At 44.8% G+C, this 16,682-nt stretch overlaps 1 protein-coding gene across 5 annotated transcripts in view; it reads left to right on the top strand.

Annotated features, from left to right (window-relative positions):
• RBMS2 (RNA binding motif single stranded interacting protein 2) overlaps nucleotides 1–12,667 on the top strand; it is a 72,635-nt gene extending 59,968 nt beyond the window's left edge. For 4 of the 5 annotated variants that reach the window (XM_039337347.1, XM_039337348.1, XM_039337346.1 and 1 more), the window contains exons 7-14: nucleotides 1,208–1,317; nucleotides 4,004–4,050; nucleotides 4,231–4,324; nucleotides 5,321–5,371; nucleotides 5,987–6,100; nucleotides 6,193–6,273; nucleotides 7,739–7,825; nucleotides 9,666–12,667. In XM_039337347.1, the coding sequence (XP_039193281.1) occupies nucleotides 1,208–1,317; nucleotides 4,004–4,050; nucleotides 4,231–4,324; nucleotides 5,321–5,371; nucleotides 5,987–6,100; nucleotides 6,193–6,273; nucleotides 7,739–7,819 (578 nt within the window). In that variant the 3' untranslated portion in view covers nucleotides 7,820–7,825; nucleotides 9,666–12,667. The remainder of the gene's footprint in view (nucleotides 1–1,207; nucleotides 1,318–4,003; nucleotides 4,051–4,230; nucleotides 4,325–5,320; nucleotides 5,372–5,986; nucleotides 6,101–6,192; nucleotides 6,274–7,738; nucleotides 7,826–9,665) is intronic. The other variant, XM_039337345.1, reaches the window with a different exon arrangement.
• Nucleotides 12,668–16,682: the final 4,015 nt, after the last annotated feature.

The following is a 16,682-nucleotide window of genomic DNA, read 5'->3' as shown; positions in this document are numbered from 1 at the left end:
AGAAGAGAGTAGTTGCTTGGCAACAAAAAGGAAGGTTAACCACAAGAGCTCAAGGAAAACAGTAGCATGACACTGAAGTCTGCGAGTCTTTAAATAGAAACCTGCCTGGGCCACACACAGTATGGATGGAGGCTGTTGCATTCCCGACAAAATGCTAATATGCCTAGCGCTAATGTGAAAATAAAAGTCTGCTGATGGTCTCACAAAAGTCACTGAATTGATGTTAATTAGCTCTTCTGGACACGGCTGGCTCTTGAACAACGGCAGAAGGTTTCATTCTCTGTTCTAGCCGTGAAGGGTGAAAAAAGAGAAAGAGGAGGATATCCTCTGTGGTTCAGAGGTAGGATGAAGTCAAGGAGAAGAAGAAAGGGTGAGCAGCACTGTGTCCAATGTGATCAGCCACGGTTGTCCATTTTGGATCTTCAGGTTGATGTAACAGTTACTGCTACAAAGCAAAATAGCCTCCAGTTAATGAGTGCACCAAAAATGGAACAGTGTGTCGAGTGGAATTCAGTGTATCAAGTCAGCTGTCAAGAGAAGGTTTAGGGCAGGGGTGTCAAACTCAATTTCATTGAGGGCCACATCAGCATTGTGGTTGCCCTCGGGGCCGGGTGGGTGTGGCCAAGGTGGATGCAGCCTACTGGGTGGGTGTGGATGGAGTGGGTGTGGCCTACTGGGTAGGCGTGGCCAGTTCTACATTGTTCATGTCAAGGGTGCTTGTGGGGGCCTGGGCAGGAGTGGGACAGATCTGAGGGTCTCTGGAAGAAAGGGGTGGGACCTGGGCAAGCGGCAAGGCATGGTCCATTTTTTCATTCCTCACAAAGGGTGACACCTCCCCAGCATGCACCCAGGGGGCGGGGCTGACACAGCAGGGGCTGGTTCCTCGCTGTTTCCAGACAGCCTTGTGGAGCTAAGACTGAATGCGTTTCAGCATAGATGGCCACCACAAAATTGTATATTGGCTCCCGGACGGCCTGGGCCTGGGCCAAGGCAGCGGGAGCCGTTCCCTCACTGTTTCCAGGATGGCTCCATGGGCCACATGAAACCACTTCGCAGGCCGCATCCGGCCCCCGGGCCTTGTGTTTGACATGTCTAATTTAGGGCATTGAGAGAATACTGAGCCCTAGGAATATCATTCAAACTAGGGGCGTCCAGATCTCTTACAACAAAAGTCCCAAGGCTAATCCCAGGCTTATTTTTTCTGCAGCTCCTCCAGATCCACTGCTTTGCAAGTTTGCTGATGGTGGCCAGAAGAAGCGCCAGAATCAGGGCAAATATGTGCAAAATGGACGAGCCTGGCCAAGGGAAAGTGACACGGTAAGTGTGAGGGTCATCAGGAGATTAGAGGGCTTCAACAGTCACAGAATACCCTTTGGTCATATATGGGGGCCCAACGAGAACTTGACAAAAAAGTTTATTTGTCATGTTCACTCCTAGCATGGAACTTCCTTTTTTGCAATAATTGTATTAAGAATTGCATTGTAGAAATAAGACTAATACAAACTACAAAAAAATCAAAAAGCCCAGCAAGTATAGTTAACATTAACAACTTTTCACTCTCTTCATCCTCTATTCCATCCCATTCTCTATCAACAAATCTTTAAAACCGCACCACTCCATCTCCGTCAGTGAAAGTCCATTAAGATTTAAAAAGTAGCAACATAACTATTATAAACTATGTTCAATAAATCCATTTTGAATCCTTCTTTTTACATATATTTCTGATTTTCTTTAAACAAATCCCCCTGTATCATTCTTTCAAATATTTATTTATATCCCACTTTTATTATTTTTTTACAAATACCTGAAGGCCGCAAAGTTATCCGACACATCTTCCTCCTTCTATTTTCCCCACCACCAACTCTGTGAGGTGGGATTGGGCTGAGAGAGAATGACTGGCCCAAAGTCACCCAGTTGGCTTTCATGGCTAAGTTGGGACTTGAACAAATGGCCTTCCGTTTTCTAGCCTAGACCAGGGGGTAGGCAACCTTGGCTCTTTTATGACTCGTGGACTTCAACTCCCAGATTGCCTACCCCTGGCCTAGACCAAACTGATTTGTAAATAAACAAAACTTTTAAAACATAAAACAGTTCTAGTCCACGTTAGTCTATTAAACGTTACCAGATTTAGCAATCCATCTCTTTTAACCTTGGTCAAATAAACCAACTATGTAATCTTTCCCCTTTCTCATAACAACCTTTAGCCTCCTCAGATAATATCCAAACATCTGTTTTCTTTTCATGTTTTCTTTATGTCTTCTCATAAAATCATTGGCACCTTTTTCTGTAGATCCGGTATAAAGAGGTTATCCACATCATTCTTCATATTCTCCATGTTTCTTCTCACAAAATTGTTGATAACTTTAACAAATTCCTTTTGCAAATCCCATATGAAGAGATTATTCACATCACTCTTCTGGTTTACTATTTACGAGGTTTTTTTTTTTTCAATCAACCAGTTTCACTTGTATGTCCAATAGTGTTTCCACTATTCACCTTTCCCCTCTGCTTATAATTTTTAAATCTGCATTTAAATCAATTTCAACTTTATTCAATCAAATCTGTTTCTCTTCCACAACAACATCCAATTTATCTTATCCTGGCAAATAATTTTAAAATTATTTTTTTTTGCGCCCAAAAGTCATATACCTCACTCAGTAAACCGCTTGATACATTCATTTCCTTCTTGTGCCTTCAAAGTCATCAATTATTGTTTTCAAATATAAATACTGAATGTTTCTCACGAGGAAAATCCTTTTAATTAATTTCAAAGTTTTAATTCAAGTTCATCTAAACATTTAATCTATTTGAAAATTTCTAGAACCCAGCACTAATCACTTTTTTGCTATATTTTCAAAAAAAAAATTTCTACAAAATCTTAAATTCATGAATTTTTCCTAAAGAAAAGAAAGAAAATTGAAGAACAAAACCCTTGCCCAGTGAGTACAATAAAACTTGTGTTTCTGAAGATTTTCAATCTTTAAAAAAAACCTCACTTTAAGAAGTGAGGTTTTCTTGAACCTTGAGTTCAGAAAAGGCTTCAGTAATGTCTCTGGCTCGTGTACAGATAGTCCTTGACTTACAACCGTTTGTTTAGTGACAGTTCGAAGTTACAAAAGCGCTCAAAAAAGTGACTTAGGGCTGTTTTTTACACTTACGAGCATCGTACCACCACCTTGGTCACGTGATTAAAGTTGGGACGCTGAGCAACTGGCTCACATTTATGACGGCTGCAATTCCCGGGGTCACATGATCCCGTTTGGTGACCTTCTGAAAAAGCAAAGTCAATGGGGAAGACAGATTCACTTAACAGCCACGTTACTAACTTAACAACTGCAGTGATTCACTTAACAACCGAGGCAAGAAAGGTAATATAATGGGGCAAAACTCACTTCCCAACTGTCTCGCTTAGCAACAGAAACTTTGGGCTCAGTTGTGCTTATAATTCGAGGACTACCTGGAATCCCATTACTCCCAGCTGATTGCAAGCAGCGGCAAAATCCTTGGTTTCTGCCTTATACTCACAAAAGAAATAGCTGTCTGGAATACATATGAATAATCTTAAATGTCTCTCCTTTGTCCGGAGAGATTTTGGCTGTTTGGATCCTGCTTCCTGTTACCATTTTCAACCGTAATCTCTCCCACTGCTCCGTGGTAGGTCAGTGTGCTATTTCTTCACTGGAAGTCTACAACTGCATCTCTGGCATGGAACTTCCTAAGCAAACTGGTTTCCCATCTCTCCCTTTGGATTTTGTGAACTGGCCACAGGTTGTGCAGGCTAAGCTTAGAGACAGGAAAAGTTCTTTAACAGCTTGATTGGCTGTACTGACATGTCACACTAAGCTGGTTGAGAGAACAGGCTCTCTACTGGCCTGGGTAAGGCTTGTGACGTGTTCCTGGAAAGTTGAAATAATAACTATGGCTTCACTGAGCTGAGAACCTGGTGCACTGGGGGACAGGAAAAGGCGTGAGCCATATGTGAATTAACTATTGTTTCCTGCAGGGTGGGATGACCTTGACTTATGACCCGACAACAGCGTTACAAAACGGGTATGTCTTTGTTCTTGTGCCTTCACCTTTTATTGGTACAGTAATATTTTCATTAGAAAATGGGGCCTGGCAGAATTAAGCTGGCATGGCAACCAGTGGGAAGAGAGGTCTGCTGAGCGCACTCTCAGTTTTGGGACAGACTTCTAACAGGCGGCTTTGCTCCCCCTATTTTCTCTGCAGGTTTTATACAACGCCCTACAGCCTGGCCCCAAACAGGATGATTGCCCAGACTGCGCTCTCCCCTTATCTCCCATCACCTGTTTCCTCCTACCAGGTATGTTACTTTGGCAGCTAATACTGGAGAATGCAAACTGGGATCGGAGTCACAACAAGAGATGGAAATGGCTATGCTAAGAATGGGGAGGAGAAGGAGGCAACCATTCTTTTTCCTCCTCCTCCTCCTCCTCCTCCTCCTCCTCCTCCTCCTCCTTCTTCTTCTCCTCCTTCTTCTCCTCCTCCTCCTCCTCCTCCTCCTCCTCCTCCTCCTCCTCTCCTCCTCCTCCTTCCTCCTCCTCCTCCTCCTCCTCCTCCTCCTCTTCTTCTTCTTCTTCTTCTTCTTCTTCTTCTTCTTCTTCTTCTTCTTCTTCTTCTTCTTCTTCTTCTCCTCTCCTTCTCCTTCTCCTTCTCCTTCTTCTTTTGTATGTGTTGGCCACATACAATAACAAGATTCCGTGATTAAAATGGCTTGGGTCACTAATAACAAGTCAGAAATGGCAAGAAATGATGTGATGGTATTATGATGCATTTATTCAATCCCTTGTGTTTCTCCAGCAAGGGGGGGGGGAATGAGAACACATGTCTGATTTTTAGAACAAATGGAAGGTAATTCTGGTTAACTTTCCTGTTGTACCGCCTATTCAGCTAGCAGAAGTCACCTTGTTTAGATGAAAAGTACTTTAACGAGAGAGAATGCAGCTAGCCCTGCTACTCCTAAAACCCCTGTTCGCTGACTCTGTGTGTGACAGGAAAGGTCTGCCTTTAAAGTGGCCTTCCAAATTGCATGACCCGTGTTCAAAGATTATGGGAGTCGTAGTTCAAAATCCAGTTTTTAGGAAGGAACCCAGAGTGGAGCAAGCCAGATTAAGCAGAAAGGTCTACAAGGATGTGAGCTGTGAACCAGAAGTCCTTGGTTGAAGTCTTATCTGCACTACTTGGATATTGTTTCTCAGCCTGCTTCATGACAGGGAATTGAATAGCTCAATCAATCTACCTTTTAGGACTGGACTGTTTTGTTAAGATACCATGTATAAAACATGCTGCCTTATTCTAGGTCCACAGTCCATCTTGGATGCACCATCAGTCATACCTCATGCAGCCCACGGTGAGAGCTGTTTCTGCCTGCCCGCCTGCCTGCCTACCTGCCTACCTACCTACCTGCTTGCCTGCCTACCTACCTGCCTACCTGCCTGCCTGCCTACCTACCTGGAATCCTCCATTAAGGAAAACGTTGCAAAAGTTCTCATAGTGCTAATTAGTCCTTTTAATTGTGAATTCAGATGGAACAGTGAAAGTTGGACTTGGGTGGTTGTTTTTTTTTTTTTTAACTTGCAAGAGTTTGGGCTTTCTCCCTTTCTAGTCCAAATGACAGGAAAAATTATTAAACTGTGTAACTGTTTTTTGTTTTCTTCGTCTTCCTGGACCAGGAGGGTAAAAACACTTATGTATTAACTAACGACTGATATACTTTACTACTCATTGGGAAGACTTTTTTTTTTTTGCTTTTAATTCAAAGTGCTGTGTGGCCTAGAGTGCTAAGTCAGTATGTCCCACCTTTTCTAATTATCCTCCAATTTGAACTTTTGGGAAATGCAGTGCTTTCATACCGGAGTCGGTTGTAATGCACATTGTTCTTAGGATGTTTCTAGACTCATTCCCTTCATTACTTTCCGTTTTGTCTCAAACGGTGCCCTCTTTTACTCAGTATTTTGTTCCCAAGCAGGGGACGATGCTCACACCTACCATGGACCACGCCATTTCCATCCAGCCCACTTCCATGATGGGGCCTCTCACCCAACAGCTGGGCCATCTGTCCCTCAGCAGTGCTGGCACAGTAAGGACCCCTTCCCTCCTTCCCTTTTTTTTTTGTGGGGCTGAGACCCAGTTTTGCTGTGGCCTCTTGACATTTTCTCTCCTTCTCACCAGTATATGCCAGCGGCAGCAGCTATGCAAGGAGCCTATATTCCCCAGTATACACCGGTGCCTTCCTCTAGTGTCGCAGTTGAGGTAAGAGGCCCTTTTCCCCTTCCTGCTTAAATTAGGGAATGCTTCCTTGGTACAGATTTATGCCTTAAAAAAAAAAAAACACGCATGCTGAGTTCACATAGCATAGTGTTTCTCAACCTTGACAATTTTAAGGCATGTGGACTTCAATTCCCAGAATTCCACAGCCAGCATTGCTGGCTGTGGAATTCTGGGAGTTGAAGTCCACATGCCTTAAAATTGTCAAGGTTGGGAAACACTGACACAACAACTTTGAGTAAGCTAAAATGGGGATGGGAAATGTGTGGCTTATTTTCTTCCAGGGTCTCAACCTTTGCCTTAGCAACTGGCTCTTACGTCAAACCATTAGGGGTGAGTGAGTCACATAACATGTTATGTGACCCATTAACTTGGTTTTGGGATTTGGCATTTTGTGTGAACGCAGCCTCCGGACTGTATATTGTCTGGGGTAAACTACATGCCTATGCAGAGATTGTTTATCTTGCACTGATATACATTTTGGTGTTGTGTGTTTCCAGTAAAAAGGAGGGTAAGATGATGGGTGGAAATCCAGAGCATGTCTTATAGATTTTGGAAATGGTACCCCATAGATGGAAGAGGATTCCATATTCCACTGCCACCCAATTGTCCATAGGAGCTATGGCATACATGCTTCGATAATGAAGTTTACCAAACTAATTTAAATTACTCTGGGAAGTTGATTAGCCACTACTCTTTAATATAGTGGTTCTCAACCTGTGGGTCGGGACCCCATTTGGAGTCGAATGACCATTTCACGGGGGTCGCCAAACAATGCAGTCCGCCATTTTTTTCCCCTTTTCCTTAGCTGTGCTACTCCCTTTTATTCTATTGGCTTTTGAAAGCCAATAGAATAGATTCTCTTGAATAGAGTCTAATTCTATTGGATTTCAAAAGCCAATAGGAATTGTCCAGGCTGTCTCTGCCCTGCTGAGCCCGCCAAAAGTCCCAGTCTGCAAACGGTGCTGCATCAGTTGAGTAGTCCTCGACTTACGACCGGTTGAGTAGTCCTCGACTTACGACCGGTTGCGGGTCGCGGCATTAAAAAGGTTGAGAACCACTGCTTTAATAGGTCCTATTCCGAAATGAGCTCTTGCTTCTACACACTGGTGTCTTCCCACAGAGGCCCTTGAATGCTTTTTCTTCCCAGCCACATAGAGTCTTTCAGTGCCGAGCATAAAAAGCAACACCGGGGAAGCCTCCAAGTCCCATCACAGGGTTGGGGATCTGAGTCCGTGTGGTGGGTAAGATGAGGCGTCTCTGGAGATCAGTTTCCTGTTGGTGGAGAAGGCACGTGGCCGGCTGCTGAGCTCTTAATGAGGGAAGTGGAGAGGTCTTGATTCCCTGCCCAGCCACGTGGCGATTTGACCTTGCTCATCTTAGTGGGGCTGAAAGGTTTGGGGAAGATACGGCTACCATCCCAATTCCCCCAATGGGTATTTTGTCACAGGAGAACAGTGGCCAGCAGAGCCACGTGACAGTGGAGTCTCCATCGGATCATGCTGCCTACTCGTATCAGTACAACAAGTAACAACAGGTAAGGACAGGAGGGGAGGGACTGGCATATGTATCTTAGTCTTCTTCTCCCAGAGATAGCTCCGTTCTTTTTGTTTACTCAATCCTTTGCCAGTTCCGGAAAAAATAACTGAGTTTGGAGCGCATGCTTGGTGCCTTGGGCAATAGCCCTTGACCACCGGGGGGGGGTCCTTCTCGGGGTCATTTGAGCCATCTGGGTAGATTCACCCCCCTTTTCTCTCCTCCCAAAAGGAGGAAGAGAGGTGCAAGAGAAAGAAAGATAAGAGAGAGCGGGAGTTAGGAGTCCATTGAAGGTATTTTCTCCAGCAACTCCAGAAACCTAGATTTAGCTCTGTTTGTCTTCTCCACATGCCAGGAAACTTCCTTAAAAGAGGTCAGCGTGGCACTTGAGAACTGGGCCACTGACGAGAACTGTGAATGAGTCACGGGGGGTGTGTGTGACTTGTTAGAGCATTCAGTCTTGGCCAATTGGAAAATGAGATCCGGGGTCCTCCCCTCCCTGTTCTTTATTGTGGAGGGGCAGCAAATGTGGCTTGGACATTAAATCACACTCCCTCCCCTCCCCAAAATCAAAACCCACCCCATGTGATTTAAGTAACTGCAGGAAACCGGTTTGTGGACTTGTGCTTAAGCAGGGTTTAATTTCTAAAAAGAAGAAAAGAGAGTTGCCAAGCGCAAGGCTTGTAGCGGTGCCCTGTGCGTCTTCCTGCTGCTTAATTTAAAAGAGGAATAAAAAGGGTTTTGAGACGCTTTTAAGGACCGACAGGAGGCTGAACTACTCCGTTGCTCCTAAATAAGGAAAAAAGGAAGCCAGGAGGCTAGACTTGAGTCTCCACATCATGTTCCACAGAGCATTTCTGCAATGAGCTGGACGTTGTTCGAGCGTGTGGCTTTGTTCCCAGAATTCATAGCAGTAGCTGTGGTGACTGGGGCATTCTGGGAGTTGAAGTCTTCACATCTGGAGGTCACCTAGGTTGGTGGAGGCTGTCCTGTTCCGAGAATGAAGAAGGATCAAACGTCTCACTGACCTAGGATGCAGAATCTACTTCTTGTCCCAGGAACAGGCCCAGTTTCTGTGTTGGCTCCAGCTTTTTTCTGTCAGGACCCTCAGATATGGACCTTGGGCACAACCGCAAACTGAGTGAGCAGAGAGTGGAATCTCAATGAGACTAATAAGGATTCTCCCCCTTGCCTAGCCTGGCAATTTGTGACCAAGTGATCCCTTCATCCCTTCAGGGACTAGTGAAAGTCCCCTGCTGAACCTTTTGCATGTTCAATGAGACCTATATTATATATTGATCTTCAAAGTGTCACAAAACACACTTGTTTGTTCTCCCAAGCAGGCTAATGTGACTCTCTTCGCTTGGAATTCTGAGACCAACTCTCAGAATGACATTTCTTGAAGGAGCTCCTGGTGTGACCTCAACATTTCCCACAGTGAACACTTGAAGGAGGCCCATGTTCTGTGTCTCCTTCGTTCGCTGCAGGAAAGGCAGGGCAAGGCTTCCTGGAGCAACTGTTCAGGGTGGAGTTGCCCTAACTAATTCAGACCTAAGCTTTCAGCCCAAAGGCCTTCTCCCACATAGGTAAGCAGCTGAAGGTTGAGGCCAAGTGGCTGAGAAAGTTGCGTGTGCTCAGATCGATTCTTCAAATGCTTCCTAACACATTGGACACCAGGGCAGTTGCCAAAAGTGTGGGTGGGGAGAGAGGCTGAAGGAGGAAGGCTTGGGGCTGAGACGGTTTCTCTTCTTGCTTACTACTTTGTGTGCCACAGACACACTACCTCCACGGATGTCTTTGTTGCCTGCTCTCGTAATTCCCGCCATTTTTCATCCCTTTAGTGCCACCGAGCAGCTCAACTCTGAGCAATCACTTCGAGGGAGACAACGTGTTCTTTTTTTTTTTATTGTTGTTAAAATTTTGTGCTGCGTTTAGAAGATGTTGGAACCATTTTTGTTTTTTGTTTCTTTTTTCTTCTTTTTCTTTTTGGCAAAGAAAAAGGTTGTTTTGTTTTTTTAAAAAGGAAATAACCGCAATAGACTTTTGTCACCGAGGAACCAAAGGAGGTTAGAATGGGGGTACAAAAAAAAAAAAAAATACCCCCAACCCTTAGATGTACAGATGGACTAAGGACTATTTTAATACGAGAACATTTGTGTGTGTATGTGTGCGCGTGTGCGTGCGTGTGTGCGTGCGTGTTTATTTTCTTGATAACAGCAAAGTCAAACGCTTTGGATGCCCCAGAATTCCCCAGAGAAGAAAAGGAATTTTTTTCCCCCTTCTTTTGGAAAGCTGGTTTGGTACCTCTGGGAGGAAGGTTTTTTTTTTTTTTTTTTTTTTGCTCCTTTGAATTCATTTTGTTTTCTTTGGTCATGTAAAAGATTTTCTAAAGGACAAATATGCAAAAGTGTTTGAATATTTTTTTTGTTGTTGTTTTATAAGGAAAAAAAATGCTCTGAAAAGCCCCACCTCGCAGCTGTAGGATAAAAAATCAGTGCGGAGTTCTCTTTTTTTTTTTCTTTCTTTCTTCTTCTTCCTGGGGGTGGGAGCGGGGAGGGAATTTTGCTTTGAAAGGATTATTTTATTATTTCAAGAGGGTATTTTTTTTCTAAAAAAGACAAATTTACAAAAAAATAAAAAAGAGGAAATTTACAAAAAAAAATTCAGAAAAAAGGAAATCTTAAAAAAAAAAGTTGAACTTTGGCGGCAGCAAGAGGGGTTTGCTTAATGCTTGTCAAGTTGGAATGAAATGATGCGGCTGGAGGCATCCGATGAACTTAATCTTTTTGTGGGTTTTTTTTTTTTTGGCATAAATTTTGCCTCAGCTGAGAGAGAGAGAAAAACAGAGTTTGCGCCAGACCTCAATTTCTGCCCTCTATCCAATTGGACTGTTTTTTGCTGGATGTTTTGGACTCTGATTTGAGCTTCTGTGCAGACCCGTCTTTGCTTCCACGGGGAGGCCTCCCCCCTCCTCGCCTGCCCTGTCCTGCCCTGGACCAGAGGAATAATAAACGGACTAAGGAATCTGTCGCCAGTGATGCGTCATCACCTCTGGACTCTCGGACGTTGAATGGACACGTTGCCAGCAGCAGTGCTTCACCCCGTCCCCATCCCCAGGATACACAAACACACACACACACACACACAGTGCCTTCTGCTGCCTGCGGTCTGGACTGTGCTGCCGTAAGCCCCCCCCCCTTCCGCCCCCCAGTTCCTGCATGCCTGCCAAGCCCAGGTCCACAGTGCGTCCGTCCGGTCTCTCGACCAACTCAGCTGGGAACAGGTGCTTCTCCTTCCGACTGGTGGGGACTGCAGGAAGCCCGTCCCAATTGCTGTGAACCAAGCAACCAAGGAGCATCGAGCACCTTGCAAGGGGATGTTCCAGCTCCCCGCTCCCCCCCCCCGCTCCAGAGATCCTAGTTACTATGCACGTTATCCCTTCCTCCCCCAGCCCTTGATTGCTGGCTGCCCCCTGAGATTTGCAATAGGAGGAGACTATGTGCAATAATTCAGCCTTTCCTACCTTGTGTTTCCCTGCAGGGCCTCCTGAAGTGCTTTAGACACCTCTGCATGTTCCCTTCCCCTTTCCCCCAACCAGATGGTGCTAAAAGTCATCCTCTCTTCCACCATAAAGTCACCCCCCAGCCCAGCTGGCATGTAGCTGACCCTTCCATCCTCTTGTCCCCCGTCCCCCCATGGGCTGTGATCACCTTGTCCCCTTTTTCTCTCCTCCCCCTCCTGCCTGCTGGCCCCTTCCTTTGAAGAAATGGCTCTTATGCAGCTGACAATCAGGAAGGAGCAATGGTGGAGGCCATACGGGTGTCACGTGAGTCTAGGAAAGCAAGAGTATGTGTGCATGTGTCCCTATCTGTCTAGGTTTGTGTGTGTACCATCCATGTCTTTGAGGGAGGGGAGAAAGAGCTGTGGTAGGGTGGCACTGGAGGAGGTGGCATTAATATATCGGTGTAATTGGACTTGTGCACTGCTCAGGATCCTTTTGTTGTCTTAAGCCACTTTTAAAGCATGGTCCTGACCCAGCAAGAGCAGGTTGACTTCCTACTGGAGATTTGGGGAGGATTCAGTTCACTCCATCCTCATAATCCTTCAGTCAGGCTTGTTTCGATACCTTCCCACATTGCTCGTGAGAAGGGACGACCCACAGACAGGAGACACAACTGTGATGCCCCCCCCCCCAAAAGAGAGGCAAGACTGACAGTGCAGGAGCCCAGTGGATCCAAAGGCTGGCTACGTTTGGTGCCCCTTTCTCTGGCCTGGCCAGACCCTTGGTTGGCATAATCACCCCCCACCCACCCACACCTCCCCCTAGTGCTGAGAGAAACTGAAGTGCCTTTTTTGGGGCATGCAAGCTTGCCTTCATCATTATGTTATGTGATTTTCGATGGGCCTCATCCGTAGCCTAATGGAGTTTTGCAGAGTCGGGTCCCAAAGAGGTTGGGATGGCCAGAGAAACAAAACAAAACCAAAAATTACAGCAACTGAGATTCTGGTTCCAACTGTCCCTATTTGGGAGGCAAAGGCAGAGGAGCACACAGTCTCTGCAGGACTAATAAAGGAACTTCCCAGATAGGTTGGGGTTTATACCCACCCACCCTTCCCTGTCTTACTTGCCTGCAGTGCTCACATGCCAAACTACAGGGAAACTTTGAAACACCTCACATCTGCAGCCAGAATAAATACAAGCTATAACAGGATTCTACTTGAGAAATTGATTCCAGATGTGCTCCAAATATGGGCTGCAACCTCAGACTACATCGGGGTACACCTGTTCCTTAACAGGCCACTCTCCTGCCTTCCCCTACCCCATTTTTTTTTTTTTTTTTTTGAGCAGCTTTTTAGAAAGGATATAGCAGAGAAACTCATTTCCTTGAATTTTCTTTCTTTAACCCCCTAGGACCTCTTCTTACAAAATCCCACGTGGATTAAAGCATAGCTTCACATCTGGAAGACACCAGGTTGAGGCAAGGCATCCTTTGAAATTTTCTTGGGACACTTTCTTAGAGTGAGTGAGTGAGTGAGATCTGTAGAAATCTTGTTTTGATAGGATTCATGCTGCCAATTTTTTTTTTGCTACATTAGGATTTATAGCTGCTTGTTCGAATCCCCAAGATCTTACTAAAACAACTAACCTTAGGTGGTTAGTGAAACCCGTGTTTTTTTAAAAAAGATAAAATGACGGGGATATTGTCTATAGGGATCTTCTGAGCTTTTAGTTCGATTCCTACAAATGAATGAGTTTACAATTAAGATTCTCCTGGTTTGTGTTAATAGACTTAAGTTCAGTCACCTCCAAGCACCCCTGCCCCTACCTATTTTAGATTGGAGTGGGAAATATGCTAGATATTTAAGCATTTGATGATGGCAAGAATCTTGATAGGTTTAAATTAAAATTTAGTCTGTGCTTGTACAGCCTTTAGAGTGAGGCCATTTTTAAATGTAGCAGTAATCAAAAAATAAAATTAAAAAGTCCCTAGTCCTAAACTCTTATCTGGAAAACTGTTAGAAAATAAACATCAAGGATTAGGCTTAACCATGTTATGTTGCCTTTGGTGTAAATTTCAAGCAGGTAATGAAAACATGAATTAGCTTTTCAGCCCTTTCATGGCTTAGGTATTCAGGTGTAATCATTAAAATCAGGGTTACTGTTTCCTTAAATACTAGGAACATTAAAATTAATTAAATTATATATTAAAAAAAACCATTCAGATAATTGATTAATAAGTAAATAAAATTAGCAAATCGGGACTTTAAAACAGACCTTTAGACTTAGTGTGTCACTGTTTTCAAGTGGTAAAACACAGCAGCCCTCCAAAGGCATCACTCCCAAAGCTCTGTGCTGCAATCTAAGGAGAATTTTCTTTGAACCCAAGCTAATTTGGGAGATCAAAGGAGTTTAGTTAATTAGCTACCAAGTTTATTTTGCCCCGTATATGAAATGAGAAGTATCCTAGCTTTCTCAATTTTGTTTCTTCCCTCTAGCACTCGGGGGGGGGGGGGGGGAAGCAAAGAAATTCAGGATTACAACTTGGTAAAATTCAATTATGATTAAGAGAGCAGCCTTCACCAAGAAGGAAATTCCCATAAATTCAGGAAACTTGACTTTTAAGCAGATGTGCACATTCCTGTATTTTGTAGCCTTAGTGAAACCTTAAACCTCCATGTGAGTGGGGAAATGTTCAGGGTGGGTGGGGGATGTGGATTTGTAGACCTGCCCCCAATATTTATGTACCTCTAGTGCAGGGGTGAGGAACCTTGGCTCTTTTATGACTTGTGGACTTCAACTCCCAGGATTCCTGAGCCAGCTGGCTCAGGAATTCTGGGAGTTGAAGTCCACAAGTCATAAAAGAGCCAGGGTTCCCCACCCCTGCTCTATCTAGTGCAGTGTTTCTCAACCTTGACAATTTTAAGGCATGTGGACTTCAACTCCCAGAATTCCACAGGCAGCATTGCTGGCTGTGGAATTCTGGGAATTGAAGTCCACATGCCTTAAAATTGTCAAGGTTGAGAAACACTGATCTAGCGCAATACTAATCTGACCCTCATTGAACCGCTGGGATGCTTATCTGTGCACAGAAATAAATGTCTGCATTGAAAGCCCCCAATGGCTCTGTAAAAATCAAGTGCCAGATCAAGTACTGCTTTGGAACAGAGAGTTCCTTCTTTTAGCGCACCTGCCTGCCTGGATTGCTTTCCTGAGCTCTGCATTTGGTATTCGGCTGCCATTAAACACCTAGCATTTCCTAATCAAGTTCCCACCCAGAAAGAACATGAAGCTTTCCTCTGGGTTGGCTGTCCCTTTGACAGTGTTTGTCCCAGGCATAGGATCTGTTTATTAAAAAAATAAAATAAAATCCCACAGCCTCTCTACCTTATGACGATGCATAATGGATCCTTGCATGTCTGTGGCAAAAAGCATGTTTCCCGGCAAGGGGGCAACACACTTGTGGTCCAGTCTATGTGTATCCTGCTCACAGAATCTTGAACCCATAAGACAGAGCACGCCCACTTGTCCAAACCGCAGTACTCATTTCTAAATGAAGATGAAAGCCCAGTTTCCTCTTTTTTTCTTCTGATCTCTGAAAGCCGTTCCTTTCGAAGCGTTGCTGGGTCTCTTTCTCTTTTAGAACCAGAGATTAGACTGGCTCACTGTTTGTCATCTTGAATGTGGAATAGGAGACAGCATTTGGCAGAGCCAAAGTCCAAGCTATAGGATGGGGGAAATCGTAGGGAGTGGTGTTTCAAAGCCAGTTCTGAGGATGAAGATGTTGGACTCGGCGTGGTCTATCAAATGCGACTCCTTAGGAATCTTAAGAAATCTCACACCATATTAGAAACAAAAGTAGACCTGACTCTACAGCACAATTGGCACCCAGGAATTGCCACCCAAAGGCATTGAGACTATTGGGACAAAGGTAACAAGAGAGGTGGAGATAGAGTAGCAGCGGCCAGTGTGTGGTGTGCATGCCAAGACAGAGATTGCTAAGAGTTTGGAAAAGAGGACAGCTGTAGATTAAAAATGTTTTGGAGGAAGTCTGCTGTGGGTAAGATTGAAGAAGATCAAAGCTAGAGATGGATGGATGTAAGAGTGAATGTAAGCTGCTAGAAGAGAAATAGACATGCAGATATGTATTCTTTCCCACACATTTTGCCCTAGCAAAGATTCCTTTTAAGCCTCAGCTCTAGTCTCATTCCTCTTCCAGGACCACTGCCTCACAACCCTTTCATCCAAGCTAGACATTAGGTTTGTGCCACACTCTGGGTCTAGTTCCAAGCAGGTCCCTTGGAATGCAAGAGTGCACAGACATAGCATCTCTCTACAACTCTTTACAGCAGCCGGATTTTTATCTAGGAACCCAGGGCAGCTGAAGAGGACAAGTGTGTTATCCCAGGCAAAGAGGCAGGGGGTTAAAAGAGTTGCCGACAGGTGCTAGTTGCCCATTCGAGATGCTCCTGTGCAATCTTACTAGATGCGTGCTTTGGGGCAGCAACATTGTGTTATTTTGAGTTTATTCCATCATATCCATACGGAACGGACGCATAGTGGGTGATGAAAAATGCTAGGCTCCTCTTTCAACCGCGGTAGGCTGCAGAGGGCACCTTGGATGGCGGCCTTTCTGCTCCAGCCCCATCTCATGGTATCCGCTGAAAGCTTACAGGAAGGTTCCAGTTTCCTGGCAGACTGCAAGTCAAGTCCACAGCTACAACCCACCTGCGGGCTGGGAAGATCACAGTTAACAGTGCTTTACTATATATAAAACCATCCCTTGCTTAAATCACGATATGGAAGCCTGCATGCTTTGTGCAGGGACCAAACACAAGCAGCTGGGACCTTTGGAGCCCACACCTCTGAGCTGCTGGTTTTTTTTGTTTTTTTTTTATCTTGTGCCTTGATTTCCCCTGTCCCATTCTGACAGTGGGGGAAACCAGTCCCTGCACTTTATAAATGCCCAGTCCTAGTTCAGCTTTTCTCCGTGTCAGTTTTCAAAGCAAGGATGCTGTAGTCTTGTCCTTCCTTTCTACCTGGCTGCTGCTTCTTATTCCAGCTCCCCCTAACCCAGCCTTTACCCATCTTTCCACCCATCACACTGGAGGAGAATGCAGCAGGCTGCCTCCCAAGGCTAATAAGACGAGCCTCTCACATCTTATGTCCATTTCCAATGCGGATAGTTTAGAAAGCGAGCACCATCACCCCGAATTCTTTAGCTGTATCATGCTGGCATTGAAACCTGAACTCCTTGGAAGTTGGTGGTGTAAGGGGAGGTGGGGGAGGGTGGAGAGAGAGAGAGAGGAAACCCGGTTCAGAATTTCCCTTCATTTTTATGCTCATCAATTCCAGTTTT

This window comes from Crotalus tigris, unplaced genomic scaffold (assembly GCF_016545835.1).
Source record: "Crotalus tigris isolate CLP2741 ecotype Arizona unplaced genomic scaffold, ASM1654583v1 scf7180000017674.1595824, whole genome shotgun sequence".
NCBI lineage: Eukaryota > Metazoa > Chordata > Lepidosauria > Squamata > Viperidae > Crotalus > Crotalus tigris.
Note: the sequence above shows the minus strand (reverse complement) of the source record. Positions and strands in the feature narration are given on the sequence as shown.